The sequence below is a fragment of the Erinaceus europaeus genome, chromosome 2, assembly GCF_950295315.1.
Source record: "Erinaceus europaeus chromosome 2, mEriEur2.1, whole genome shotgun sequence".
In the NCBI taxonomy this organism is placed as follows: domain Eukaryota; kingdom Metazoa; phylum Chordata; class Mammalia; order Eulipotyphla; family Erinaceidae; genus Erinaceus; species Erinaceus europaeus.
In genome coordinates this window covers 200,560,128-200,586,359 of record NC_080163.1, presented here as the reverse complement: position 1 = coordinate 200,586,359, position 26,232 = coordinate 200,560,128, and the positions used below count along the sequence as shown (strand labels likewise).

At 53.1% G+C, this 26,232-nt stretch overlaps 1 protein-coding gene across 2 annotated transcripts; it reads right to left on the bottom strand.

Annotated features, from left to right (window-relative positions):
• Nucleotides 1-3,102: 3,102 nt before the first annotated feature.
• On the bottom strand, nucleotides 3,103-25,840 carry HADH (hydroxyacyl-CoA dehydrogenase). Of its 2 annotated transcripts, XM_060186270.1 has the most exons (8): nucleotides 25,636-25,839; nucleotides 12,816-12,944; nucleotides 9,123-9,280; nucleotides 7,616-7,742; nucleotides 6,242-6,331; nucleotides 5,507-5,579; nucleotides 4,427-4,543; nucleotides 3,103-3,734 (listed from the first exon to the last, which is right to left on the bottom strand). In XM_060186270.1, the coding sequence occupies exons 1-8, from the start codon at nucleotides 25,765-25,767 to the stop codon at nucleotides 3,616-3,618; spliced, it is 945 nt and encodes a 314-aa protein (XP_060042253.1). In that variant the 5' UTR covers nucleotides 25,768-25,839; the 3' UTR covers nucleotides 3,103-3,615. The 2 variants fall into 2 exon arrangements, with proteins under 2 accessions (XP_060042253.1, XP_060042254.1); XM_060186271.1 differs by lacking the exon at nucleotides 6,242-6,331 and having other exon boundaries at nucleotides 25,636-25,840.
• Nucleotides 25,841-26,232: the final 392 nt, after the last annotated feature.

The window sequence follows — 26,232 nt, the reverse complement described above, 5'->3', positions numbered from 1 at the left end:
AAAAAGTAAAAATAAATAAATAAATAAGAACTGGGGTTTGAGGCCCTGCTCCCCACCTGCAGGGGGGAAATTTTGTGAATGCTGAAGCAGGTTTCCAAGTATCTCTCTTTTTTCCCCCATCCCTCTCAATTTCTGTCTGTCCTATCAAAAAAAAAAAGAAAGAAAAAAAAAGAAAAAGAAAGAAAGAAAGAAAGAAAGAAAGAAAGAAAAACAAATGGCCACTGGGAGTGGTGAGTTTATTGTGCAGGCAATTAAAAAAATATATAACAGGGAGTCGGGCTGTAGCACAGCGGGTTAAGCGCAGGTGGCGCAAAGCACAAGGACCGGCATAAGGATCCCGGTTCGAACCCCGGCTCCCCACCTGCAGGGGAGTCGCTTCACAGGCGGTGAAGCAGGTGTCTGTCTTTCTCTCCTCCTCTCTGTCTTCCCCTCCTCTCTCCATTTCTCTCTGTCCTATCCAACAACGATGACAACAACAATAACAACTACAACAATAAAACAACAAGGGCAACAAAAGGGAATAAATAAATAAAAATAAAAAAATATATATATAACAGCCACCAGACGGCTTGAAAGTACAGTACTCCCAGTGCATTGCTCTGGGTGCTTTTTCAGACTATCTGTTGAGCAGCACTGCCTGTTTGCAGGACAGTCTGAGCAGCAGCAGGCATTTCTGGTCAACTTAATTGGTGACTCAGGTTGAAACACTAAGTTGGGGATTAAGATCAAGGCAGGAGCAGACAAAGGCTGTTTTCAAATGTGTGGAGCCTGACTTGCAGGTCCAGAAACAGGATAGAAGCAATAGAAGCATCTTCAGTGCGTGGCTGGGGCGATCTGACCACTGGCGGGCACCCAGGGTCAGAAACCTACTCCCTGACCACATCCAGGAGGTACCCTGTTGGTTACCCTGTGCCAACACACAGGCCTGTGAAATTCCTGGGCTCAATGTCTAGCTCCCCCTGCCCCCCTTCCTGGCCGCCAGCAGGAATCGACTTACCCTGATGTCATCAGATATGGCGATGAGCTTGAAGGAGAGCTCACCCCTGCTTAGTGAGGGGCTGCTCAGAAGCCTCTGGTATTTTGCCAAGAAATCTCCCAATCATGTGGTTTGGGTTTGTTCCAGGGGTGCAACCATCTCGTGGTCTGCAGCCTGGAGGAGGTTCCATGCTTGCTGTCTGGAAGTTCTAGAGGCAGGAAGGGGAGAAGCTGGGCTGAGCCTGCAGGGGCAGCTGCTGGCAGGTCCTCTCTCCCTTCCTCCCACTGCCAGAGGGGCTGGAGGCTGGGCCAGTGCTGTGCTCACCCAAACACTGACCTGGGGGTTCTCAGAAAACAATTCTCGGGCAGAGCCAAGATGGCGACTTGCAAGCAGCTGCTGGCGTGAGCTCCAACAAGCAAAAGCTTGTGACTGGGGATTCTCTAGATAGGGCTCCAGATGCCAGCATGATTTTGACCAGGCTTCCCTGGACAGACGACCCCAATGTGTCCTGGAGCTCCGCTTCCCCAGAGTCTCACCCCACTAGGGAAAAAGAGACAGGCTGGGAGTATGGATCGACCTGTCAATGCCCATGTTCAGCGGGGAAGCAATTACAGAAGCCAGACCTTCCACCTTCTGCATCCCACAATGACCCTGGGTCCATGCTCCCAGAGGATTAAAGACTAGGAAAGCTATCAGGGGAGGGGATGGGATACAGAGTTCTGGTGGTGGGAATTGTGTGGAGTTGTGTTGTTGAGGTGGTCTGGCGTCGGGCTGCACCGCGGAGAAGAGAGCAGACGTCCAGAGCAAAGGGGTACACAAATCTTTATTATAGGATGGGGGGGGTTGGTTCGGACCACGTGGAGCCAGCCGGCAATGGCTGACCACGGGGGGGGGGGGGAGAGCAGGGAGCGAGACCTCAGAGAGGGAGAGCTGAGAGCCCAGAGGGGGGGGGGTGAGGGGGCTTTTTATTGGGCGACAACCAGAGGTGCCGTGTAGGGCCAGGATTGGTTGAAGGGGGCAATGCTAGGGTTTCCCGTGGTGTAGTAAAACCTGGGGGCGGAGACTGCATCAGAATAACTCCTCAGCAACAGAGTTGTACCCCTCTTATCCTATGGTTTAGTTGATGTTTTTTATTTTTTTATAAATAAAAATAAAGAAAACAACTCTCCACTCCCCAGTTTCAAGAGGGTTCAGAGTTCCCTGCTGGTGGCACAAGGACTTACTCTGAAATGGTGAATGCACTGCTGGGTTGCTGGGCATCCTGACCTCCGGCTTGGCTCAAGGTGACTCCAAGCTGCAGGCAGGAAGGGCTGCTGGCCCCAGGCCCAGCAGGCAGGTGACAGTAGGCTGCTAGGCTCTCTGTCTGGCTGTCAGGACAACCCGTGGGGGACCCTGCATGGTGTGCGACAGACACAGAGCCCAGAGGCCCAGTGGCTATGAGGGAACAGGGAACCATCAGAACCAAGGGCGGCCTCTCAGGTGCTTCTTTTTGGTGCTTGGACATTTTACAGAGATGGCCTGGGAGCCTCCTATGCCATCCTATGCCTAGGTGGAAGAAACATCGTCTTCCTCATGCTGTGGTCAGTCAGGGACAGATGTGGACCGAGTTGCCCTGTGCCAGGCATGAGATGGAGGGAAAGTTTCCTCTTCCACAAAGACTGGTCTGGGACACCCTTTTTTGTTTGTTTGTTGGTGTTGGGGTGGGGGCAGCCCCATTGGAAAACCTGCATCTCACAGCTCCAGGTTCTCACGTGTTGGTTTTCATCACCAGACCTTGCTCAGTACCCAGTATTTCCAGTGCCCCCAGGCTCACACCTGCAGCTCTCTGAAAGAAGCCACCAGACCCTGGGGTGTCGGATGTGGTTCCAGCTTCAGACTTGCGTTGATTAGGAAGAAGCTTTCTCAAGCCAGTGATTAAAAATGGCTTATGTTACACTGTCCCCCTTTGTTGGCAACGAAAAAACAGATGTTCCTTGATACGTTTTTGCTCTTCTTACAGCTGAGAAATGTAAGGCTGACAGCTGCAAGCGGGTCTCACAGGCCCCACTCCTGTGTCCCCCACCCCCACACACTGCAGCCAGAGACCAGGACCCGAAGGACCAAGCCTTTATAATCATCTCAACACATTGTGATTTTAAACTATACATTTGTTTATTTCAATTCAAATTTTTCCACATTAAAAAAATGGCTACTAGAGCTCATTTTTTTCATAGGCAATGATTTCTCATGGAAAAAAAAAAAAAGAGGCAGTTGTCATTTGGGCTGTTCCTGAGACCAGGCCCACAGTCCCTGGGCTGTAGACACAGCAAGGCCCTGAGCCCCTGTGTGTGAGGCCTGGCACTGTGGGGATTCAGGGCCTGAGGGTGGTACAAGCTCATGGCCACAGCTCTCAGGGCCAGGCACAAGGCATCCCCGCACTAGTGAAGGAACTTGGAGAGGCTAATGGAAAGAGCCAGGCTCCCAAAAACTGCCATCAAGGCACCGAGGGTGTAAGGCCTTTCAGAAAATGCACAGTAGGGGGACTGGAAAGGGTTAAATCATTAGGTGGGTTATGATGGGCACAGGGCACGCTGTGCACCGAGGGACCTGGGCTGGCCACTGTCCTGGGCAGGGGGGTGAGGCTGCAGGGACTGGCCCTGTCACTTGTACTTGTAGTAGCCTTCTCCTGTCTTCTTGCCTAGCTTCTTCTCGGCCACCAATTTGTCCAGGGATGGGCAGGGCTGAAACAGGGGGTTCTGGGAGTCCATCTCATGCCAGCCTGCAGAGAGGAGGGAGGGACGTGTGAGGCCTCCACATCTGCAACCTCAAGCACTCGCACCCTCAAACAATTTGGGGCTCCAGGAAGAGTCTGCATGTCCCCAGCCCTAAATCTTTCTCCCGGGAAAACATTCTACAGGCATCCAATCTGAATGACCGTCTCTACCCTGCCTTCACAGTCACTGCAGGGCTGCATACGCCCTTGGCGATGGCCACACAGGTAACACAGCACAAGAAGACACTGCCCGTGTCAGTGTGACGGCTCCGACTGGGCCCTCAGCTTGTAAAGATTAGCAAGTGGACAGCAAACACACAGGACCCGCCTGCACCCTATTTAAAACTCCTGGAGGGGGGTGGCTAGCAAAAGATTTTCATGCCTGAGGCTCCAAGGTCCCAGGTTCAGTCCCCAGCGCCACCAAAAACAAGAATTGAGCAGTGCTCTGGAAAAAAAAAAAAAATCAACCTTCCCAGGGGCCTTGAAGGATCAAAATGAAAAGTTCAAAAGCATCATCGGTCCCCTGCTGAGGACACATCAGGAGTCAGAGGCCTCTTCTGGCCTCCACTAACTAGCCTGAGTTCTTAGAGAAAGGCCGGCTGGGACCCCTTGCAGCTGCCTTAAGCACCCCAGCACCCATGGTCCGGAGAGACCCTCAACCCAACACGAGACAGAGGATGGGACAGTCCCACTCCTACCCTCTATGATGAACTTTGTTGTGTCCAGCCCCACATAATCGATCAGTTCAAAGGGGCCCATGGGGTAGCCGGCCCCCAGCTTCATGGCGGTGTCAATGTCTTCCTTGGATGCATCACCTAAGGGCGAAAGGTGACACCGAGTTACCCTGTTGTGAGGCCATTCCCAGGGTCACTCCTGGAGTCAGGCCTTCAGGTGTGGGTTAGAATGTGTCTCCGAGGATGTGCTGGGCTAGGTGCAAGACTTTGTAAGCTGGGACTCAGGCAGTAGTGCAGCAGGTTAAGCACATGTGGCACAAAGCGCAAGGATCCGGGTTCGAGCTCCTGGCTCCCCACCTGCAGGGGAGTTGCTTCACAGGCGGTGAAGCAGGTCTGCAGGTGTCTGTCTTTCTCTCCCCCTCTCTGTCTTCCCCCCCTCCATTTCTCTCTGTCCTATCTAATGACGACATCAATAACAACTACAATAAGAAAAACAACAAGGGCAACAAAAGGGGAAATAAATAAAATATTTTAAAAAAACAACAACCAACAATCCTGTTGCTCCTTCCTGAGGCCCCTCTGACCCTGGGCCCTGGCCCTCACCACCTGCTTCTACCCCAGAGAAGCCATACTGCCCACCAACAGGTGCTTAGGGAAACATTTTAAACCACCGTGAAGGGCTGTCTCCGTGTCTGTCTCTGGTGGAAGTGGTATAACTGCACACGTGACTCCACTGCTCTGGGCTACTTTCTCATTCTGAGAGAGGCAGAGGAAGAGGCTCCTCTGCTACATCTGAGAAGACTCATGTCAGCATCCCCGAGGACAGGAGGGCTCCCGTGGGTCCCACTAATGTTGCAGGTCACTTGCCACCACCCACCAGGCCGCAGCCCCATAAGGAGGGCACGGCACAGTCTCATTTCCCCAAGCTCAATGACTTGCATGTGAAGTGAGCCTATCATAGAAAAGCAAAGACCAGCATCCAGATCTGGGGTGACCACGAGATGTTCTTGCTGGGACTGTGTGGGTCACCCTAACAGCCACAACTCAAGGGCCCTCAGGGGGCCATGGGGACACAATGTGCCACAGGCCAGGAAACACACTCACCTCGCTCATACAGCCTGACTGCTTCCATGAGGTATGGCACCAGCAGGCGGTTCACGATGAAGCCAGGCGTGTCCTGTGTGAGGAAAGAAGCAGTCAGGCTCCACAGCTTCAGCGTCTGCCTAGAGCAGCGTCTGCCTAGAGCAGCATCTGCTTAGAGGAGCATCTGCACAGAGCATCCCCTGTGTGACTAAGCTAAGGTTATAATACCACAACAACAACACAATCAGAGTGGCACCACCTGCCCACCTCAGACTCTGAAGGTCCAGGCAGATCCTGGCAGAGGCAGTGGAGGGAGAGCTGGCCTGGTCTGAACTCGGGGTTCCCCAGACCTCCTGCCACCACCAACCCCCCAACCCCACGCACACACACACAGTGAAGTCTGCTCTCCTGTGCGGGTCGATGTGCTGTGCTGACAGTGAAGGCAGCTCCCTGTGTGGACTACTGTGTGGGTCCTCAAGCAACGGCCGGTCAAGCTGACAGGCCAGAGCTGGACATCAGAGGACAAGGCCAGGACCCAGAGAGAAGGTCCCAGTTTCTGCTCTGCTGAGGCCTGAGCCAGCCCGGACCAAGGTAATGCCTTGCTGTGCATCCTGGGGAGGAAGCCTGGCTGCTGGAGGGGGTGAGGTACACCCACTGCTTTGAGGAAGATGGGGCGGGAAGAGCACCAGCAAGCCGCCCCCCGCCCCCCTCCGGGAGAGAGAGCAGAACAGCCTGCTCCCAGCACCTACACCTTACCTTACAAGAAACAGGGTGCTTTCCCAGGGTTTTGGTGAAATCGACCAAAGATTCAAACGTCTTCTGGCTGGTCATGGGGGTTTTGATGACCTGGCAATGCAAAGAGGAAGCATGACTTCTGAGGGTCAACAGACAATACCTAGAAAATTGTGCAGGCAACTGTGTTAACTGAGGATAGGAGAAGGCCCAGCCCGGTCCTCACGAGCAAGCACCCTGTGACGGTGGGGTCAAGTCACGTGTGTCCACGTGGGAGCGTCACAGGTCAGCTAAAAGGACAGACGTGGTGTGCAGCCCAGCGGCACCATTAACTGGCTGTGAGCTGGTCAGGCTCCACGACCTGCAAGTGTTTTCCCCTCAAGGAGCAGAGGGCAAAGGCCCAGCACACCTGAGAGGAGGAAGCCCCTAGGGAGGTGGGCAGGGGGAGCTCAGAGACCCAGCCGTCATAGCCAAATATTTGAAGGCCTGGCAGAGAAGTGGGTTGGCCCTGCCACCAGGTCTGAGACTCCCCCAGACCCCAGTCTCCCTGAGGCAGCCCCACCCCTAGTGAGTAGCAATGGCTTCAGGACGGGCGCTGTAGGACAAGGTCAGGTTCCCGTGCCATGCCCTCATGGGGTGCCATGAGGGAAAGGCTCGGGTGAACCCCAACTGAAATGCCAGGCGAGAAACTTCTGGGAGGGAGACAACAAATCACAAGGCCTAGGTGCAGTGTTCATACAAGTGCAATCAGGTCCCTCTGATGTGTCCAGGCCCAGGGTGGTGAGGGTGAGAGCTGCCCGGTCTGTGTGTGAGGGGCCTGGGGGGCTAGTGAAGCAGAATAGTCCAGAGAAACAAGAGGGAAGAGTGGAGGTGTCAGGGAGGTGTGTGTTGGGGGTGGGTCAAAGATATGGGTAGTGAAAGGTCAGGTGGGGTGAGGGCTCAGTGGGGGGGGGGTCAGGGGCCGGGGTTTGGGGATGCAGGGGGGAGAGGGAAGGCAGGACAGGTGTGCAGGGGCAGGAGCAGATAGGAAGGAATCTCCCAGGCTTGCGGGTGACTGGCCCAGGTCCCCCATGCTTGGTACAGCAATAACTCCTTAAGCTCCGGGCAAAGCTGCGTTCACGTTGCCGGCTGCTCTGTGAACCCTATAAATTGCCCCCCCCCCCCCATAATGCGAGTCACCATATCTCATGTGCAGACCGTCTGCTGCAAGTCCATCCCTGGTGCCCAACACCCAGCAAGCAGGACGGGGTCAAGGTGCCTCCCTCCACCTGTGGGTGCCGGCATCCGCCCTGCCCTCAGCTCCCAAAGGATGGGCCCTAGATGTGCCAGCACCAGGCAGCCCACCGGGCCGGTGCTTGGGAGGGCAGGACAGAGCTGGCAGGGCCGGTGAGCACTGACCTCCACGAGCTTCATCAGGGGCACGGGGTTGAAGAAGTGCAGCCCGGCAAAGCGGTCCTGCCTGGTGGTGGCGTTGGCAATGCTGGTGATCTGCAGGGAGGACGTGTTGCTGGCAAAGATGGTGTGTCTGTGGGGAGACAGGGCGTCAGCACAGGGCACTTGCTCGGCACAGGCTGGGTGCTCGGGAGACAGGGAGTGGGGGTGTGGGTGAGAGAGAAGGAGCATCCATAGCCTGGGGGTGTGGTCACGAGGCCAACTTCACCCACATTTTGAAACTCCAAATGAACTAATTCCAGCTCCCTGTACCAAAGGCCTGTCCAGCCTCTGCCAGCCTCTCCTCCAAGTGGGGGAGACGCATTCTCCAGTCTGCTCCTAACACTTCGCTGTCACTCGGGACGAGAGAAAGGGCGGCAGCCATGTAACCAACCTCAGCTTCACAGTCTTACAGTCTTGTGACATACTATTAATAATAGGCAAAAAGATTATAAAAATAAAATGTATGTTTCAGTGATGAAAGACTAAGAAAAGTAGGATGCAGGGGCTGGGGAGGTAGGGCCATCAACGGAACAACAGGCTCTCATTCTTGAGACCCCCAGAGGCCCCAGGTCCAACCACTAGGTGTCAGAACTGAGCAACGCATGCTCTGGTTTAAAAAAAAAAAAAAAAGAATGTAGGATGCAATTCAGACACTAAAAACAATCAAGAGTCTGTGAAGTGATGCCTGGAATCTCACAAGCCCCTGGTAGCAAGTAAGCAGCACTGAGGGGGGGGGGACTGAAATGCAAATGTAGAAAACCAATTAAGAGAAGTTCAAAGTTGCACAAGAGGACACGTGTGCGTCTGCACGTGGTATCAGAAAGGCAGTAAAGCCTTTCTACAAACGCGATAGGAAATTGCTCACTTTCAAAACCCAGTGACTAAAATCAAATCTGTCAAGCCGGCTGGGAGGCCCCAACAGGCAGAACTATGGAATGGACTGTTGGCGTTCCAGGAGCGCCCCCTTGTGGAGACAGCCTGCAGGCCTCGGGCAGAGGCCACTCCCAGCTGGAGAGGAGGCAGGAGATAGAAAGAAGCCAAGTCGGGCTGACTTCCAGGGCTCTTTGCCTCAGAAAGCCTGGGCTCAGGCCAGTGAAAGAAGTTTTTCCATTTCATAGGCAGGATGGCTTCTCGGGTCTGAAACTTGATTTATCAAAATTCCTTTCTTTGTGATATCAAACAGGCAGGGGAGGATACGGTGAGGTTGGGGACATGAAGGTCAGGACAGACGCTGCCAGAGCAGTCTCCTTCCAGTAAGTGACGTGCAGGACAGTCTGCTGCCTGCACGCCTGGACCTGAGGCAGGGGCCAGCTTGTGACCGTGGGAGAAGTGCCCTCGTCTGGGCCAGGGTGCTCAGGCTTTGGGACGCGCACAGGAGCAGGAGGCAGGGAAGCAGAGGTGCCGGGCAGTTAGGCAGGGGAAGAGCAATAGCTCAAGGGGCGGGGGAGGGTTGTGACCAGGCCTCACGTACTCAGCGGCAAACTTGTCCAGCCTCTGGAAGAGCTCGTTCTTCACCTTCAAGTTCTCCACGATGGCCTCCACCACCAGGTCGGTGCTGTGCACCACGGCTGCTGCGTCCGTGCTGGTAGACAAGTTGCCTAGGGTCTTCTGCACAAACTCGTCGCTGGCCTGGTGTGGGGACAGGGACAGGGAAGGGATGGAGTGCCTACGTTGCTCACACATCCAGACCCTCTGCAGACACACTCCTCCTCCAGTCACGGCCCCTGGACCTGACACCGCGGACACCCGGCAGAGAAAGGCCCAGAGCCAGACGGTCACTGAGGTACAGAGCTTTGTTTCAGGCCCCTGCACTGACTCAGCGTGAAACCTGCCACTTGAACTTCCAGAAGCGTGGCCGGCTGAGCTCAACACACCTGACATGAGTGCTGGGGTTGAACGTCCTGCCTGTGGAGGCAGGAAAGTCATTCGTCCGTCGGATGGCCATTCTGCATCAGGAACCTGTGTGGTGCTGCCGTGTCCCCAGGGAGATGAGGGGACAGCAGGAGGCCATGCTCTCCACACCTCGGGGTGGTTTGGGGCCTCTGTCCCCTGGGACAGTCACAGAGGTTGGCAGGGCAAACTCCCCTTCAGGCCCTACCTGCCTGCACCCTCACTTGTTGGCAGCACAACACCCCCTGCCCCCCAGGATTAATCACCAGGGGAGGATATGGTCTGCCCACAGTGGTGACTGCTGGGGTCTCTTTGAGGAGAAGCCAAGCCTGCCTCTACCATAGCTCTTGACTTTTCCACTTGTTGTTGATGCTGGGGCTTCACCGCTCTGGGTTGATTTTTCAGACAGAACTAGGGACAGAGGGACAGGACAGGACAAAACTCCCCCAGTTAGACCTGGAACTCAACCTTGGTCACTTGCTACAAAGTGGCTACCTTCCTAGGGAAGCTATTTCACCCAGGCTTTCAAAATTTTAAAGCATAATTTATATATATGTATTTGATAGTGACAGAAATCAAGAGGGAAGGAGGAGAGAGGAAGAGAGAGACACCTGCAGACTTGCTTCACCACTGGTGAAGCTCCCCGCCCCCGCAGGTGGGGACTGGGGACTTGGACCCAGGTCTTTGCGCATGGTAAACACGTGCTCAGCCAGGTGCACTACACCTGGCCCCTGGCCCTCTAACTTTTAAGGGGTACCCATTAAGAAAGGGTTAGTCCACATCACCACACCTCACTTCCCGTCATGCTGTTCTCATGCATCAACAGATGCTGGCCAAGATGTGGGGAGGGGGGGTCTTGGTACATCGCTTTCAGGTATGTAAAGTAGGGCAGCCAGTGTGGAAAACTGGGGGTCCCTCAGGGAGCTAAGCAGAGGTGTGCCCTCAGACTCTATCATTCATTCTCTGGGTATATCCCAGAGAGCACTGAACAGAGACCGAGCAGAGGGCACAGCCCTGTTCACACGGTGCCATCTCAGAGCCACACGGTGGAGGCACCTGTGGACAGTGCTTTGCCATGTGTGCGACTCAGTTTGAGAGCAGTGCCCACCACAGTGAAGAAAACTTTGGTGCTGTGAGCGCTCACTCTCTGTCTCTTATTTTTTTGCCTCCAGGATTATCGCTGGGTCTCGGTGCCTGCACTACAAATCCACTGCTCCTAGAAGCCATTTTTTCCCATTTTTGTTGCCCTTGTTGTTATTGTTATTGTTGTTATTGCTGTTGTTGTTGGTTGGGACAGAGAGAAATCAAAAGAGAGGAGGAAGACAGAGAGGGGGAGAGAAAGAGAGGTACCTGCAGACCTGCTTCACTACTTATGAAGCGACTCCCCTGTAGGTGGAGAGCCGGGCGCTTGAACTGGGATCCTTCTGCTGATCGGTGCACTTTGAGCCACGTATGCTTAACCCACTGTGCTACCGCCCGCCTACCCCCACCCCCCAGCCTTATTTTAAAAAAGAGATAAAAAGGGGGAGGGTGGGAGTTGGGCAGTGGCACACCTAGCTAAGAGCACATATTACTATGTGCAAGGATCCTGGTTTGAGTCCCCACTTCCCACCTGGGGGGGGTTGCTTCATGATTGATAACCGCAGGTCTGCAGGTGTCTCCCTCTCTATCTCTCCTCCTCTCTCAAGTTCTCTTTATCCTGTCAAATATAATTGAAAGGAAGAAAAAAATATGGCTATAAAATAGTGGTGGATTCTTAGTGCCAGACCAAGCACCACTGATAACCTTGCAGGCAATAAACAAACAAACAAACAAACAAATAACAATCCCCTGAATCACCATAAGCCAAAGCTGGGCAGTGCTCTGGTAAAAATAAATAAATAAAAATAAATAAGTAAATAAATAAAAGTGGAAAAAGCTCAATCGCGCTGAGAGATAGGGTGACTGACCTGAGAGATGCTTCAGTTATTGCAAGGAGCATGGCTGACTGGCCACCGCAGGGTGGGCCTGGGGGCATCAGGAAAAGTGAACTCCAGTCAGGCAGAAAGGACAAATGGTGCTGAGTCCACTTACAGGAGGTGCCCAGACCAGGCAAACCCAGACACCAGTGGACCAGAGGATGCCTGAGCTGGGCGTGGGCAGTCACAGCTTAATGAATACAGAGCTTCTGTTTGGATGGGGCAGACAGCTGCAGTGCTGATTAGATGTGATTAGAACCCCTTAACTGTACCCTTAAAAATGGCTGAAATGGGTGGTGGGGGGCGAGGAGGGGAGGAGGCTAAGACACCTGCGCCGTCAGCTCAAGTCCCAGCACCACGTGGGAAGAGTTGTGGCATCTGAAAAGGCTGTGGTGCTGTCCTGTCTCTCCTCTCTGTCTGTCTGTCTGTCTGAAATGTCAACATGGGAGTGTGAGGTCCTGGTGCTACAAGAAAAAGAAAAAAACACTAAATGGGATCGGGGCGGGGGCTTGGCAGTAGAGCACGGGTTTTGCACATGTGAGACCCCAAGTTCAGCCCTTGACATCAGTGGTGCTCTGTCTCTGCCTTGCTCATAAAGACAGAGGAAGCGATTTTTTTTTTTACAGTGGCTCAAATGTAAGCCATATGTTGTCCATGTTTCCACAGCAGAGGCAGCCGGGCCTCACACCAGTTACGCCACGCCCTGTCTGCACCCCCTCCACCCTGGGAGAGGGACTCCCCTCGGCTGCACGGACATCGAGAGGAGCTGGAATTCTGTCACCGTGACAGGTGAACAAAGCAGAAGGCTCACTTTATGAGTCTGCAAGGGAGACTCAGCGAACTCAGCTCCAAGCCTTCTGGAAGCTCCTTAGACATCTGGAACCTCATCAGCGGGACAGTAAGCATGGTGTCCCCACTTGTCTCCAGCAAGCCTGTCACAAGCAGGGGAAATTCTGTCTGGACAGCCAAAACTAGTCCTCTCAACGCAACACTTGGGATGCTACCTTCTATTTGACCTGCATGTCCGGAAGCTGTTTGCGGGTTCTCCTCTGTCCTTCAAGCAGGGCCACTGTAACTTGGGCACCTGCAAGGAGGACTGAGACCAGCACTGCAGTGTGCTCACCCATTCTTTCTCCCATCTGTCCATCAGCAACCACAGAATCATCAGTGCTCATGTCAGCACACTGGGGAAAGTTACAGAGCTTTCCGGAAGTGCAAGCAAGGGCTACGGGTCAGTGCCTCGCCGCCCCCCCCCCCCCCCCCCCGCACTCCACCCTGGGATCCAGGTCTGGAGGAGAGTGGGAACACAGCATCACCTTGGGGTTGTCTGCAAACTTCTTCTTGGCCACCTTCTTCAGGCTCTCTTCGATCCCCTTTGTAGATTTTGCCAGGATGTCATCAGACTGGTCCACCAGCACAACCCTGTGGCCTGTTGCTGCAGCAACCTAGAGGGAAAAAAAAAGAAGAAGAAAAGAAAGACAAAGGTTTTTTAAAGAGAAGAAGGAGGAGGAGAATAGAGTGGCATGCTTCCCATTCCCTGGACCACCATCTGATCCCCACTACTGGGCAGAGCAGCTGAACACGCTGTCCTGCCCAGCGCTACTCTTGCTGGTGAAGAGATGACCACAGGTGCTCTGAAGGTTCAGTTGCATTCTTCTGCATGTTTCAACCCATTGTTTCCAACACCATTTGTTGAAGAGACTCTGCTTTCCCCATTGAATAGTCTGAGCCCCCTTGTCAAAGATTAGATGTCCATAGGTGTGGGGGGTCACTTCTGGGCTCTCAGTTCTATTCCATTGGTCAGTGTGTCTATTCATGTTCCAGTACCAAGCAGTTTTGATGACAATGGCCCTATAATACAGTTTGAGATCTGGGAGTGTGATGCAGAAGAATGAAACTGAACCACTGTATTTCACCAAATACAAAAGTAAATTCCAAGTGGATCAAGGACTTGGATGTCAGACCACAAACTATCAGATACTTAGAAGAAAATATTGGCAGAACTCTTTTCTGCATAAATTTTAAAGACATCTTCAATGAAACGAATCCAATTACAAAGAAGACTAAGGCAAGTATAAACCTATGGGACTACATCAAATTAAAAAGCTTCTGCACAGCTAAAGAAACCACTACCCAAACCAAGAGACCCCTCACAGAATGGGAGAAGATCTTTACATGCCATACATCAGACAAGAGTTTAATAACTAACATATATAAAGAGCTTGCCAAACTCAACAAGAAAACAAATAATCCCATCCAAAAATGGGGGGAGGACATGGACAGAATATTCACCACAGAAGATATCCAAAAGGCTGAGAAACACATGAAAAAATGTTCCAAGTCTCTGATTGTCAGAGAAATGCAAATCAAGACAACAATAAGATACCACTTCACTCCTGTGAGAATGTCATACATCAGAAAAGGTAACAGCAGCAAATGCTGGAGAGGGTGTGGGGTCAAAGGAACCCTCCTGCACTGCTGGTGAGAATGTAAATTGGTCCAACCTCTGTGGAGAACAGTCTGGAGAACTCTCAGAAGGCTAGAAATGGACCTACCCTATGATCCTGCAATTCCTCTCCTGGGGATATATCCTAAGGAACCCAACACATCCATCCAAAAAGATCTGTGTACACATATGTTCTTGGCAGCACAATTTGTAATAGCCAAAACCTGGAAGCAACCCAGGTGTCCAACAACAGATGAGTGGCTGAGCAAGTTGTGGTCTATATACACAATGGAATACTACTCAGCTGTAAAAAAAAAAAAAAAATGGTGCCTTCACCGTTTTCAGCCGATCTTGGACAAACCTTGAAAAAATCATGTTGAGTGAAATAAGTCAGAAACAGAAGGATGAATATGGGATGATCTCACTCTCAGGCAGAAGGTGAAAAACAAGATCAGAAGAGAAAACACAAGTAGAACCTGAAATGGAATTGGCGTATCGCACCAAAGTAAAAGACTGTGGTGGGTGGCTGGGGAGAATACAGATCCAAGAAGGATGACAGAGGACCTAGTGGGGGGTTGTATTGTTATATGGGAAACTGGGGGATGTTATGCATGTACAAACTATTGTACTTACTGTTAAATGTAAAACATTAATTCCCCAATAAAAAAAAAAAAAAGATGCTCTGAAGGACCAAGCAAGGAGGCAGCATCAGAACTGGTGGGAAGCTCGAAGGCCATGCTGTTTGGTATCCCCGCTATCGGCACCAGGGCACAGGCCACACAGGGCGGCTGCAGGAGCTGAGAAGAGCTGGCAGTCCCGGCAGGGCCACACACCACTCTCAGACAGGAGCTCTCATAATGGGGGAAAGACTCCTGCCCCCCATCCCTGACGCACCCTCCTACTGGCTCTTTTGGTCACCTGGGGTGCCACTGCCCTAGCTCAGAGGAGCCAGTGTCCTTGACAGGCTCGTCACCATGTCACTGCAGTACAGGGCACACTTCCTGTGGCTAAGAATAGGTCACTGGGTCACATTTCAGGCAGCTGGTGGCCTCAGTCCAAGTCCTAGTGAGAGCACAGGAATGGTGCTCTACACTGCTCCTCAGGCCTGAGAAGGCCCGCAGACAGTGCCAGGGCGCATGGCCACTGGTGGGGGAGGAGTGGGGGAGTCATGCTAGAGAAAACACTGAGGCGTGTTGGTATCTTTCCTTCTGTGTCTCTCTCCCTCTCTCTTTCATTCCCTATCTGGAGAGAGAGAGAGAGACAGAGACAGAGAGAAAGAAATGAAGAATAGAACCTATCCGTTGGGAGCAGTGGAGCTTGTAGGCATGGAATCCCAGTGAAGCCCTAGTGAGAAAACAAGGCAGCCCAGCGTCACCGTTGTGGTGGGCAAGTGCTGACACCTGGCAGCTGAAACTCAGTGCTGCCAACCAGAGGAAGAGAAACAAAAAAAGTGAGGCCAAGAATGTTTCAGCCCTGAAACAGGATTTCCAAAGGGCAAGCTGGCACATGTCAAGGAGGCCCTAAGTGGAGGCAAAGGTCAGGGCACCATGGGCTGGCAGCTGCACTTGGGGCTGTGCTGAGAGGTGCAGGTCCAGACAGCAGCCAGCACCCCAAGGCCCACAGAGGGTGTGCCCAGGGCCACCAGAGGGCCTGCCCCCACCCAGGCAGCCGGCTCAGCCTCTTGACTCCAGGCCAGGTCAGCAGCGAGCCTGGCCTGCCTGCAGGCAGAGACTCAGCAAACCAGCCACGACCCAGACAAGGCATCTCCCTACAGATTCTCAGATGCGTTTTCTAAAAACATTTTTTAAATTTATTTTTTAATTATTTTTATTTATTTATTGGATGGAGATGACCAGAAATCAAGAGGGAAAGGGGAGGTAGAGAGGAAGAGAGACAGAGAGATACCTGCAACACTGCTTCACCACTTGCAAAGCTTTCCTCTTACAGATGGAGATTGGGGGCTCGAACCCAGGTCCGTGGGCATTGTAACACATGCACTCAACCAAGTGTGCCACCACCCAGCCCCTCTCCCTCAGATCCTTAGAGACACACTCTAACCTCCAACTGAAGAAAGTCAAAGTGCAGAGTAAATCCAGAAAGGTCAACCCAGTGGCTGATAGGCTGCATCTAGAAAGCTCTTGGCTGGCCTGCACTGCCTGCAAGGTGGCCTCAGGCCCAGGAGAGCAGCCCAGTGCACTTCCACCTATGCTGAGCCCTCTTCCCCGAGAACCAGGTCCTGGGTGTGTCTTCACCAACACCCCAGGAGTCAGGCTCCACACTCGAGCTCCACCTTGCTGCTGTGCGAGCGAGAGTGCTTGAGCACCACCAGATCGACCCCTGCCTAGCTCTCTGCCTATCCGGTTCTGCAGCTTCTGTTGGGAGTGAGTCACAGCCATGGGTCCAGTTGAGTGAGGTCCTGAGTGGCTCCAGCCTGGGGAGTGGGGCCTGAGGGAAAGGAACCCTGAAACAAACCCTCATTCCGGGGTGAGCTGGGATGAAAGTGGGCCAGGGCAGTCAGACAAAGAGGGGACGATGAAGCTACAGAGCAAGGGGGCTCCCTGGGGCCCCTGTGGTCTGTTCTGGCTGCTCTGTCTGTCCCTCTGGAGTAAGGACAGGCCCTTCACCATGTCCTGTTGGCCCCTGACCTGGATGCCCCGCCAGAGCCAGGCAGGCTTCCTCAGTTCCTTCCTGCCCGTCACCTCCAAGAGTTGGGGGTGGCACAAGGTGGTGCCCAAGCCGAAGGGGACAAGAAGAAAGCAAGCACAGAGAGCTTCTGCTATTAGTGTTCACAACCTCGCTGAGAAAAAGGGGACCAGAGGCAGAAAAGCCACCACCTGCGGGTCTGGGAACTGAGACAGCACAGCATGTGGTCAGGGGCCAGGGACTCCCGGTGAGAGGGAGCACTGGCTGCGGCAGGTAGAGTTCACACACCACCCTGCAGGAGGCCTGGGTTCCGGTCCCAGCACCACATGGGAGCACCACACAGGTGGGGGGAGTCATGGGAGATGGAAGCATGCACTGGTGTCTCTCAGGATTCAGACCGCCACCTGGGCTGGGCGGCATTCATCTTTTCTCTTTCTCGGGCAATATAGCTGCCTCAGGCCCTGCAGCCAGGCGTGCCATGACTGTGCCAAGTGTGGCCGTGTGCTAGAGGAGCCACAGGCTGTCCTGGAAGGAAGCCCCTCCACACACAGAGCTCTGTGTGTCTGTGAGCATGTTCAATCACTCAGGCAGACCCTAGTCAGGAAGCACCCCGCCTCCACGAGGACTATCCCCCAGGAAGCCGCAGGCCCTGCCACTCACACAGAAGGCAACGGGCACATGACAAAGACATAGACACTGGCCGGGAACAGCTGGCGCCCTGGCTCTGAGGCAGTGTGCTAAGAGGACCAGGCCTGAGTCGGCCAGGGTGGGAGTGCTGCCCTGGGGGCAGGGGCTGGGGTGGGAGGCTAGGAGACACAGGGTCCATGCCTGACCCACAGCCCTATGGGACCCACAAGCTAGCCCCAATTTAGGGGCTCTTTACTTTATCAGCAAGAGCCTCCAAGCCTACCTTTGTCCCACGGAAGAGATGGGGCTTCTGCTTCAAGAGTGAGAGTCATGGGCTTGTGTGTGGGTCCCAGACAGAAGGTCTTGGTGTGAAGCAGAACTCCTCTCTCCTCCGTCCTGTCCCTGTCCTGTCCTGCCCGTGGCCCTGGCCATCTGAAGCCACCCTCTGTCCTGGGCAGACAGAGTTTGTCATAGTCCTGGGGTATCCCAGGTCCCCTCTGCATGTGGCCGCAAGTGCTATGTTGTTCTTGGAATCTAACCGTTGTGCTGTGGACCACAATGTGGATGCCGGGGAAACCTTTGAACAATTGGGTGAAAAAATGCAGATGATCAGAAAATGCTTAACACCCAATGACCAAAGGTCCTTGGAGAAACACTGGGTGTTCCGGCTCCCTCTACCAATGGGGTGGTGCTCCCGGGGGTGCTGGCCCTCCTGGGCTGTCCCACAGCCCTTCCTCAGCCATCTGTGCGAGGTCTCCCTGCAGTCAGCAGGTCAGGGCCGGGTGTGAAGCCACAACTCTGCTCTAGGAGTGCCGTGCACTCCACAACAGGGACAACCCCCTAGTCATTCTGTCTCCAACATCCAGACTCCTGCAGTCTTAACTTCATCTCCTCAGCAATAGGATCCTTCACTCCGTTACAGAGACTCCACTGTGCCTGCAGTGGTCACATCTGGGCCCTAAAGCCAGCTCTCCTGCAGTTCCACCAGCAGCACCTGAGTTCTGGGGAGCACAGTCTGTTGGACAGCACTTTTAATTAAGCTTCAGAAGCCCCCAGAGAAATCCCACCCAGGATGCAAGCACCCCTCTCTGCACACAGCATTTTGTTGAACAAAGGTACTCCTATCTGTTTTGCAATCTGAGTAGGATCCTTTCTAGAAGCCCTCCTTATGCCACTTAGTGTCGAGTGCACGGTGTTATTTGGACCTGCCCAGCAAGCTCTGCTTGACATTCTGAACCCCTTCGCTGCAGAGCCCCACGTGTGTCCCCCGTGTCCTGAGCTTACCACATTGCCAGTCATGGCCTGATCTGGCCCTGGCCAGTGGCTCCTCCACACAAAGTTTCTTCTCCCTCAAGGTAGCTCGGAGGCCTCAAAGTCATCACCCACAATCCAACAGGGGAAGGCCAGCTCCTGAGACCCTTCTGGACTGGGACACACAGATCTAACACACAAGATTCCAAGTATTGAAAGAAGACAGTCGCAGTGAAGGCTGGTGTGAGCCTCCAGGGATGCATGTGCTGGGGTCCCAGCCCCGACATGAGTGCAGATATTAGGAACAAACTGCTCACAGACTATCTGTAAAAGCCCGACACACTGCAGAGCAAACACCATTCACAGAACTTCCACACGTGAGAATGCAAGAGGTAAATTAGACAAGTTGATCAGTTTCCAGTGATGAACTCAAATGAGCCACTCTGACCCTCTGACCCTAAAGCAGTTTGCCCTGACCCAACACAGTATGCTTCGTCCTGACACAGAATGTTCTGGGCCAAAATGACATGATCTGGCAAAAAAATGGGGTATCTGGTCCAAGTGGAGGTGTTTGGGTCCAATATGGGATGCTTAAGGCCACTCCCCTCTGTAGCCTCCCAGAATTTCTGGCAGATGTTATATATTTCAACTGTCTAAGCAGCACAGTGTGTCAGCATGTCTTTCTTAAAATTGCTTTTCCTCCCCACAGGTTTTGGAGGTGAGAGTCTGCATTTAAATGCCTGACTTTGCACCCAAACATCCACCTACATAGGATGGGAAGGCAGGCCATCTGGACTTTGTCTTCTGCTGAACCACGGGTCTCTGGGAGCAGAATGACAGACCCTTCCACCTACACAGAGAGCACATGAAGAGAGAGCCTGCTGTATATTACTTTAGGGGCCGGACAGTGGCACACTTTTAGAACTGAACTCTCCAGAAGCCAAGCCTGGTTTCCTTGCTATAAACCACAGAGAGTTTTACATAATCTGAGGTTACTACAAATCATGAATAATCACCTCACACTACTGTAGTTTGAAAGCTACAGTAAGATGAAGTGCAAACAACCAGCCTTCTGTCAGTTAGCATGTAGGGAAAACATGATGGAAGTCTCTCTTCCTCTCTCTGTTGAGCTGGTGACAGACTAGGCATATTCTGGCAGGGTGGCTGAGAAGGGAGGAAAGAGGGTGGGAAGTGCTGTGACGGCAGAGTAGACTCCCGCCTGATTTCCCCAGCAAGTGAACGTCCTGTCACTTCTACCCAAGTGGCTGTGGGCAAGGTTGGAGGTGTACACACACACACACACACACACACACACGATGCTGGGGTACTTTGCCACAACAGATTCCAGCTTCCAGCCAATCCCCAAGTGGGGCTCCCCTGGCTGACAGTGTCCAGGCTGCCCGGGACTCTCAGAGCTTGACCCAGGAAGGTGACAGCCATATGTCAGCTCTTTCTCTCAGAGATCAGGTATCATGACACTGGCTGTGCTGACAGCAACACAGGCAGTCTTCTCTGACGTCAGCGATCGGGAAAGTGCACTCTGGCGGGCTCGCCAACACCACCACTGCCCCCACAGCAAGGGCGTTGTTCTTAACCAGTTTGTTCACTGTGGTCTCTTTCTGGACTTAGATATCTCTCTCTCTCTCTCTCTCTCTCTCCCTCCCTCCCTCCCTCCCTCCCTCCCTCTCTCTCTTTTTAACCAGAGCACTGCTCAGCTCTGGCTTATAGTGGTACAGGGGATTGAATCTGGGACTTGGGAACCTCAGGCATGCAAGTCTGTCTGCATAACCATTATGCTATCTATTCCCACTTATGGACTTAGGACTTAGATATCTCAAACGGTACTTTTAAAAAGCCGGAGAAATGAGCCCCTTTTTCAAAACCAGAAGTCTGCTGAACACACAGTTTATAAACACCATCAGGGCTGGAGAGACTACTCACTCAGCAAGGTAGGTGCCTTGCTATGTGCACAGGCCAGGTTCATGCCCTGGCACTATGCAGGAACATCACAGCATCAGAGGAAGTTCTGGTGAGTGGCGTCTCTCCCTCCTCCTGTCTATTCTCTGTCTCTCTGAATAAAATGGTGGCCTGGAGCAAGTTGAGTGAAAACATTACCACACACAAGGACCTGGGTTTGAGCCCCGGCTCCCCACCTGCAGGGGGAAAGCATCACAAGCAGTGAAACAGGTCTGCAGATGTCTATCTTTCTCTTTCCCTCTCGATCTCCCTTCCTTTTCTTATTCTCTGTCTTCTCAAAAAAAAAAAAAAAACAAAGGGAAAAAATGAACACTGGGAGCACTGTATTCGTAGTGCAGGGCACTGATCCCTACAATAACCCTGGTGGCAATAAAATAAGAAGAATAAGATGGTTGACATAATTGTAGGCCACGGCCATCATCCAGTCTGCAAGCAAGTGGCGATAGGAGAATCAGGAAGCTATTCAATGCCACCCTGCTCATTCTTCCGTGCAGTGTCAGGACAAGGAAGGTGATGCTTGATGGGGAAGATGCTGTCAGTGTCACAAAGTCCTCATCAGGCAGGGCAAAGTCACCCCTTACCCGGTGCAGTAGCCCTGCAGAGCACCCCTTAGCTCACAGTCTACAATGGATGTGCTCACCCTCCCTGACGTCCACCTGCATGCTGCTATCTTTTCATTTATTTATCCTTTTTAAATATTTTACTGTTTTAAAGAAAGAGAAGTAATGAGAGAGAAAAAAGAGAGAGAGAGAGAGAGAGAGAGAGAGAAGAGCCCTGCTCAGCTCTGGCTTAAGGTGGTGCTGGGAATTGAACCTGGGACCCTGGACCCTCAGGCATGACAGTCCCCTGTATAACCATTATGCTATCTCCCCAGCCTATGTCAAATTCCTTTTTTCATAAGATACCCAAGGAAGCAAAGAATCATGAAGGAACTATATTGTTTTCTTTTTAATTGTCATTATTGGACTTACTACCTTATTACTACTGGCTGTCTTACTACTACTGCTCATTTGAACTTTGGTTTCCAAATAATTTTTGATCTTATCAACTATTATCCTATCTGCCAATTAGTTGAGCAATGCTAAATTTAGCATTTAAAAATCTATCTGCATTAGCAACTATAGTGAATTTTTACATGTAGATTTATTAATAGAGGAGATCAGTGTTTTCCTGCCCTCTCCCCATCACAGGGTCACAGGCTGGGGAGCTCTCCCCAGCAGAGATGTGCACTTTCTGTTTAGTAAGAGCGGGCGCAGAGAAGCTGTGGGTGAAGAGTCCAGCCCCCATCAAGGTGCAGACTTTCTCCTCCACTCCAAGGAGTGGAGCGTGATAAACGGCAGGGGCACCGCACTGGTGGGCTCTTGACCCCTGAAGTGCCACTGCCTGGGAGCCTAGCTGCCCTGTACTGGTAGCTAAAGGGGCAAGACAAAGATGAGGAAGGGCCCGCTCTAGAAACTGGAGAAATGCACTTGAGCTCGCAGCGGCTCCTGTCCCCACTCAGGTTTATTCCACGCTAGCAAGCTCCTCTGCTGGCCTGGGTGTCCGACTGAAGATAAACTGGTCAGCAGAAACAAGTCACGAGTGGTTAACAGGCAAACACACAGACCAACTTAGCCTTGCTTAAACATAAACCTGCAGCCTAAGGTGGTTTTTTTTTGTTTGTTTTTTTTTTCAAGCTAAGGCAAACAAGAAGTGCCAGGCAAAGCAGATGTTCTTGGAGGAGATGAATGCACAGTGCACAGACAGAAGTCAACAGGGGCCGTGTGACATTGCTTAATTGTCTGTGAGATGTGTCCGGCGCCCACAAAGTCTCAGTTTTTTATGCCCCCCCACCCTAAACAGCACAAACTGGAACTCATGGTAAGACAATAAATTAAAGAAATCAGACTAGGGGCTGGAGAGAGAGCTCACCAGATAGGGCGCATGCCCTGCCATGAGCACCGCCCAGGTTCAAGCCCAGCAGAGCATGAGAGATGCTGTAGCACCAGAAGGGGGTCTGAGGTGTCTCTACCTCTCTGTCTCGCTCTCTAAATGAAAAATAGAGGCTTGCAGCAGTGAAACCATCGATGTGCACAGCCCCATTCTGCAAAAATAAGAAAATAAAAGAGTGAAAAAAAAAAACGAGACTTGTGTTAAAGCTGGAACCCGTGGGCCCAGAAGACAGCCCACCTGGTGGAGAGCACGCTAACACACAGGGGGACCAGGCTGAAGCCCCCCACCGCATGGAAGCCAAGGGGAGCTCCCTGGGCAGCAGAGCAGTGCTTAGTGATTCTCCTCTGCTCCTGCCTCTCTGAAATTAAAAAAGGGGAGGGAGGTGTGATATGACCTACTTGGCAGCAAAAAGAAATAAAGCAGAAATTTTCAGAAAGAGACCAAGAACAGGAAGATAAAGGCCCAGTGAACTGCTGTCTGTGCCTGAGCTCTCAGGCTTCACTAAGGGTTTACTGTGAGGCACGTTGATGAGATGCCTCTCCAGCCCCCTGGACAAACCATCTGCACCCAGGATTAAGACTGACAAGCCGGGAGTCAGGCGGCAGCGCAACGGGTTAAGCCCACGTGGCGCAAAGCGCAAGGACCAGCGTAAGAATCCCAGTTCGAGCCCCTGGCTCCCCACCTGCAGGGGAGTCGCTTCACAGGCGGTGAAGCAGGTCTGCAGGTGTCTGTCTTTCTCTCCCCCTCTCTGTCTTCCCCTCCTCTCTCCATTTCTCTCTGTCCTATCCAACAATGATATCAATAACAATAATAACTACAACAATAAAACAACAAGGGCAACAAAAGGGAATATATATATATACATATACATATATATATATATGACTGACAAGCAGAACCACAGCCACCATTCTTCCATCCACGCACTGCAGGTCTGCCTGAGCGGCTGCCCCACTGATAACAACTGTGTGAGGCAACAAGGACAAGAGGACAGGGCCACTAAGCCCATGCTGTGAGCTCTTACACGCTGCCAGTGCACAGGGCTTGCCATGCCCCGAGTCAGAGACCAGAGGCAAAGCAACTTTCCCTGGGACACAGCCAGCTTCTGACAGGCTGAGCGAAGGGGCAGCCCCTCGCCCTCCAGACCCCTCTGGAGCGATCTATATTCAGAACACAGCACTAGGCAGTGGCACTCAGCAAGCGAGAGACATGACCTGTGCCAAAAGCTGTAGGACAGGGAGCACGCAGAGTGAGGCAATCCTGCCTAGGCCAAGGGGCAGATGCCAGTCATCAGCTTAGCCTGAGAACCACCGCGAAACCTGCCTAGCGGCTGGCAACACTCAGCAGAGTGGTAGCCGGGCAGCAGGCTCCCCTCCACAGGACCAGGGCCGGGGGCTCCTGCAGGGGCTGAGGTGGTCCACTCTTTAGAACTTCGTCCAGCCTTCACTAACTTTGGGAGTAATGGTTCCATTATGTTTCCAACCTGTGTGATAAATAGTTCTCCCTGCATCCTTCTGCATTCGTTCAAAGAAAAAAAGTTTGAAAGGGGACTTCCTAGTCAAGTGCTTAAGGATTTGATTCACCGTCTGTGTTCACGTCAAGGCCGTGTTCTCCCTGCTCCTCCTTTCTCGGAGAAAGCGCCAGTCTCAGCCTTGTTTCAGGCCCTTCCCCATGTCTTCCCATGCACTCAAACACCCTTTTTTTGCAGCCTGCAGCCAGGCAGACAGATTTCCACCCTGATGTTGCACAAGAGTTGAAGAGATACTTTCTACTTAACTCTCTACTCCTCTCCACTGGTGTCTTGGGCTCTGTCCACAATACTCCCTAGACCCATTTCCTGCAGTTACTGGTGATCATGGCCCCAGTGAATTCTCAGTGGGATGTTCTCAAGCTGGGAAAGGGCGGTGGCTAAGTTGTACAGTAGAGTGCACATCTGTGTGCATTAAGTCCTGGGTTCAATCCCTGGCACTATGTGAAATGGTGGAGGAGAGCTCTGGCCTCTCTCTCTCTTTAACACAAAAGATGAGAGAGAGCTCACGAGGGGGGCTGTGTCCCCTGCCATGTATGTACATGACCCAGGCCAATACCCCATGGGGCACCAGTTTCTCGGTCTCTCTCTGTCTGGAGGAAATTGTGACCCAGACTGGTGAGATGACACATGCACAGAGCCTGGACCAAAAAAATAGATGAAAAGGTAAGTTTGTTTAAATGTTATTAAACAAATATCCCCCCCCTTTTTTTCTTGCCTCCAGAGTTATCGCTGGGGCTTGATGCCTGCACTACAAATTCACTGCTACCAGAGGCTATTTTTCCCCTTTTGTTGCCCTTGTTGTTTATCGTTGTTATTATTATTGTTGGTGGTGGTGTTATTGTTGTTGGATAGGACAGAGAGAGGAGAGGAAGACAGAGAGGGGGAGAGAAAGATAGGCACCTGCAGACCTGCTTCACCACAAATACCCACTTTTTATGCCTACCTCCAACCAGGCTCCAGCAAACCCCAAGAAGCCCATGGTGGAGCAGGGGATAGAGTGAGCTGAGGCTAAACTCAGGGTCTCCTGTGACACCACGGTGGGGCTTCCTCCTCCTCGACTGACACGGATTATGGGGACGCCATGACCCAGCAGCCAGGGTCACTGACGACAGCAATGCACGTCCACAAACCATGATCAGATCGGGAGGCTTAGAGGAGCTGGAGGGATAGAGCATTCCTGAAATACACGTCGGAGGAGAAAACGGCCACATCCAATGAACCTGCTGCCAGAAATGCTGGGGCGCACAGAGGAGACAGACAGACAGCCCACGCTGGGTCTTGAGAGCCTGGGGTGGTGGAAAGAGACGCGAGAACCCTGAAACTCTTCCAGAAAACCCGCAGCCCTGGAGAGTCAAATGCAGATGTTTTTTTGGGGGGGGTGGGTGGAGGCTGTGCTTCCCCCCCCCCCCATGCACCGCGGGAGACCCTCGCCCACAGCTGCTGAGCCCGGAGATAAGGGCCCCCACCCCGCACCTCCCCAGCCCTGAGGCCCTGGCAGGAGGGCACTAGGTCAAAGGGCACTGGGTCAGAGGTCCCGGGGCCTCAAGAAAATTCTGCTGGGAAGAAGCTGCACCGCCACCATCGCTCTGCTCTGCGGCCCAGCAGGCAACGGGCGTGCACAGGGGACCCCTGCCCTCAGCCCCGGGACCCCTGTCATTATCCGCGGGACCCCTCATTTTCCGCAGGACCCCTCCCCTGAGTTCCAGGCCCCCTGACCCCACTTGCTCACCTGGGCGATGCCCGCGCCCATCAGCCCGCCGCCAATGACCGTTACGTGCTTGACCATGATCTTTTTGGCTGTGGCGGCGGCGGTGGACGAGGAGGACACGGAGCGCACGAACTGCCGGGTGACGAAAGCCATGGCGGCGGTGGCAGAGGCTGCGGAGGCGGCAGCTGACTTGAGTCTGCGAGAACGCCACAGGCTGCCCAGTGCTGCCGTGACGCCAACACCATGCGGGGCGTGGCCAGAAGCAGACACGCCCATTGGCCCATGCCAGCGAGGGAGGGTATGGGAGTGGACTGGTTCCGCCCTGCCTATTGGCCCAGAGCAGCCAGGGAGGCTGGCATGGGCGGGGCCTCAAAGCTCACGTGGGCTGAAGGCGCCCCCACACCCAGTTGGGCTCTGGGCGGAGCTTAAATCCGCTCCGCCCACTAGCCAGGCCAACACCAGAGGATGTGGCAATGGTTTGGTTACACCCCACCTATTGGCCCAGAGCGTGCCGGCATGGGCGGGGCCTGCACACCCTTGGAGACAAAGCCTCGCCCTTCTGGGAGCTGGCGTTCAGGAGGCTGGGATACCCTGGGGCTCCCAGTGTGTTCTGCCTTA

Bases quoted from the DNA above. Each gene is read 5' to 3' on its own strand.
- HADH (XM_060186270.1), bottom strand. From the start codon at position 25,767: ATGGCTTTCGTCACCCGGCAGTTCGTGCGCTCCGTGTCCTCCTCGTCC. The intron at 12,945-25,635 runs GTGAGCAAGTGG...TTTTCCCTCTAG, and splicing joins TGGGCGCGGGCATCGCCCAG to GTTGCTGCAGCAACAGGCCA. The intron at 9,281-12,815 runs GTGATGCTGTGT...TCCCCACACCAG, and splicing joins AGTTTGCAGACAACCCCAAG to GCCAGCGACGAGTTTGTGCA.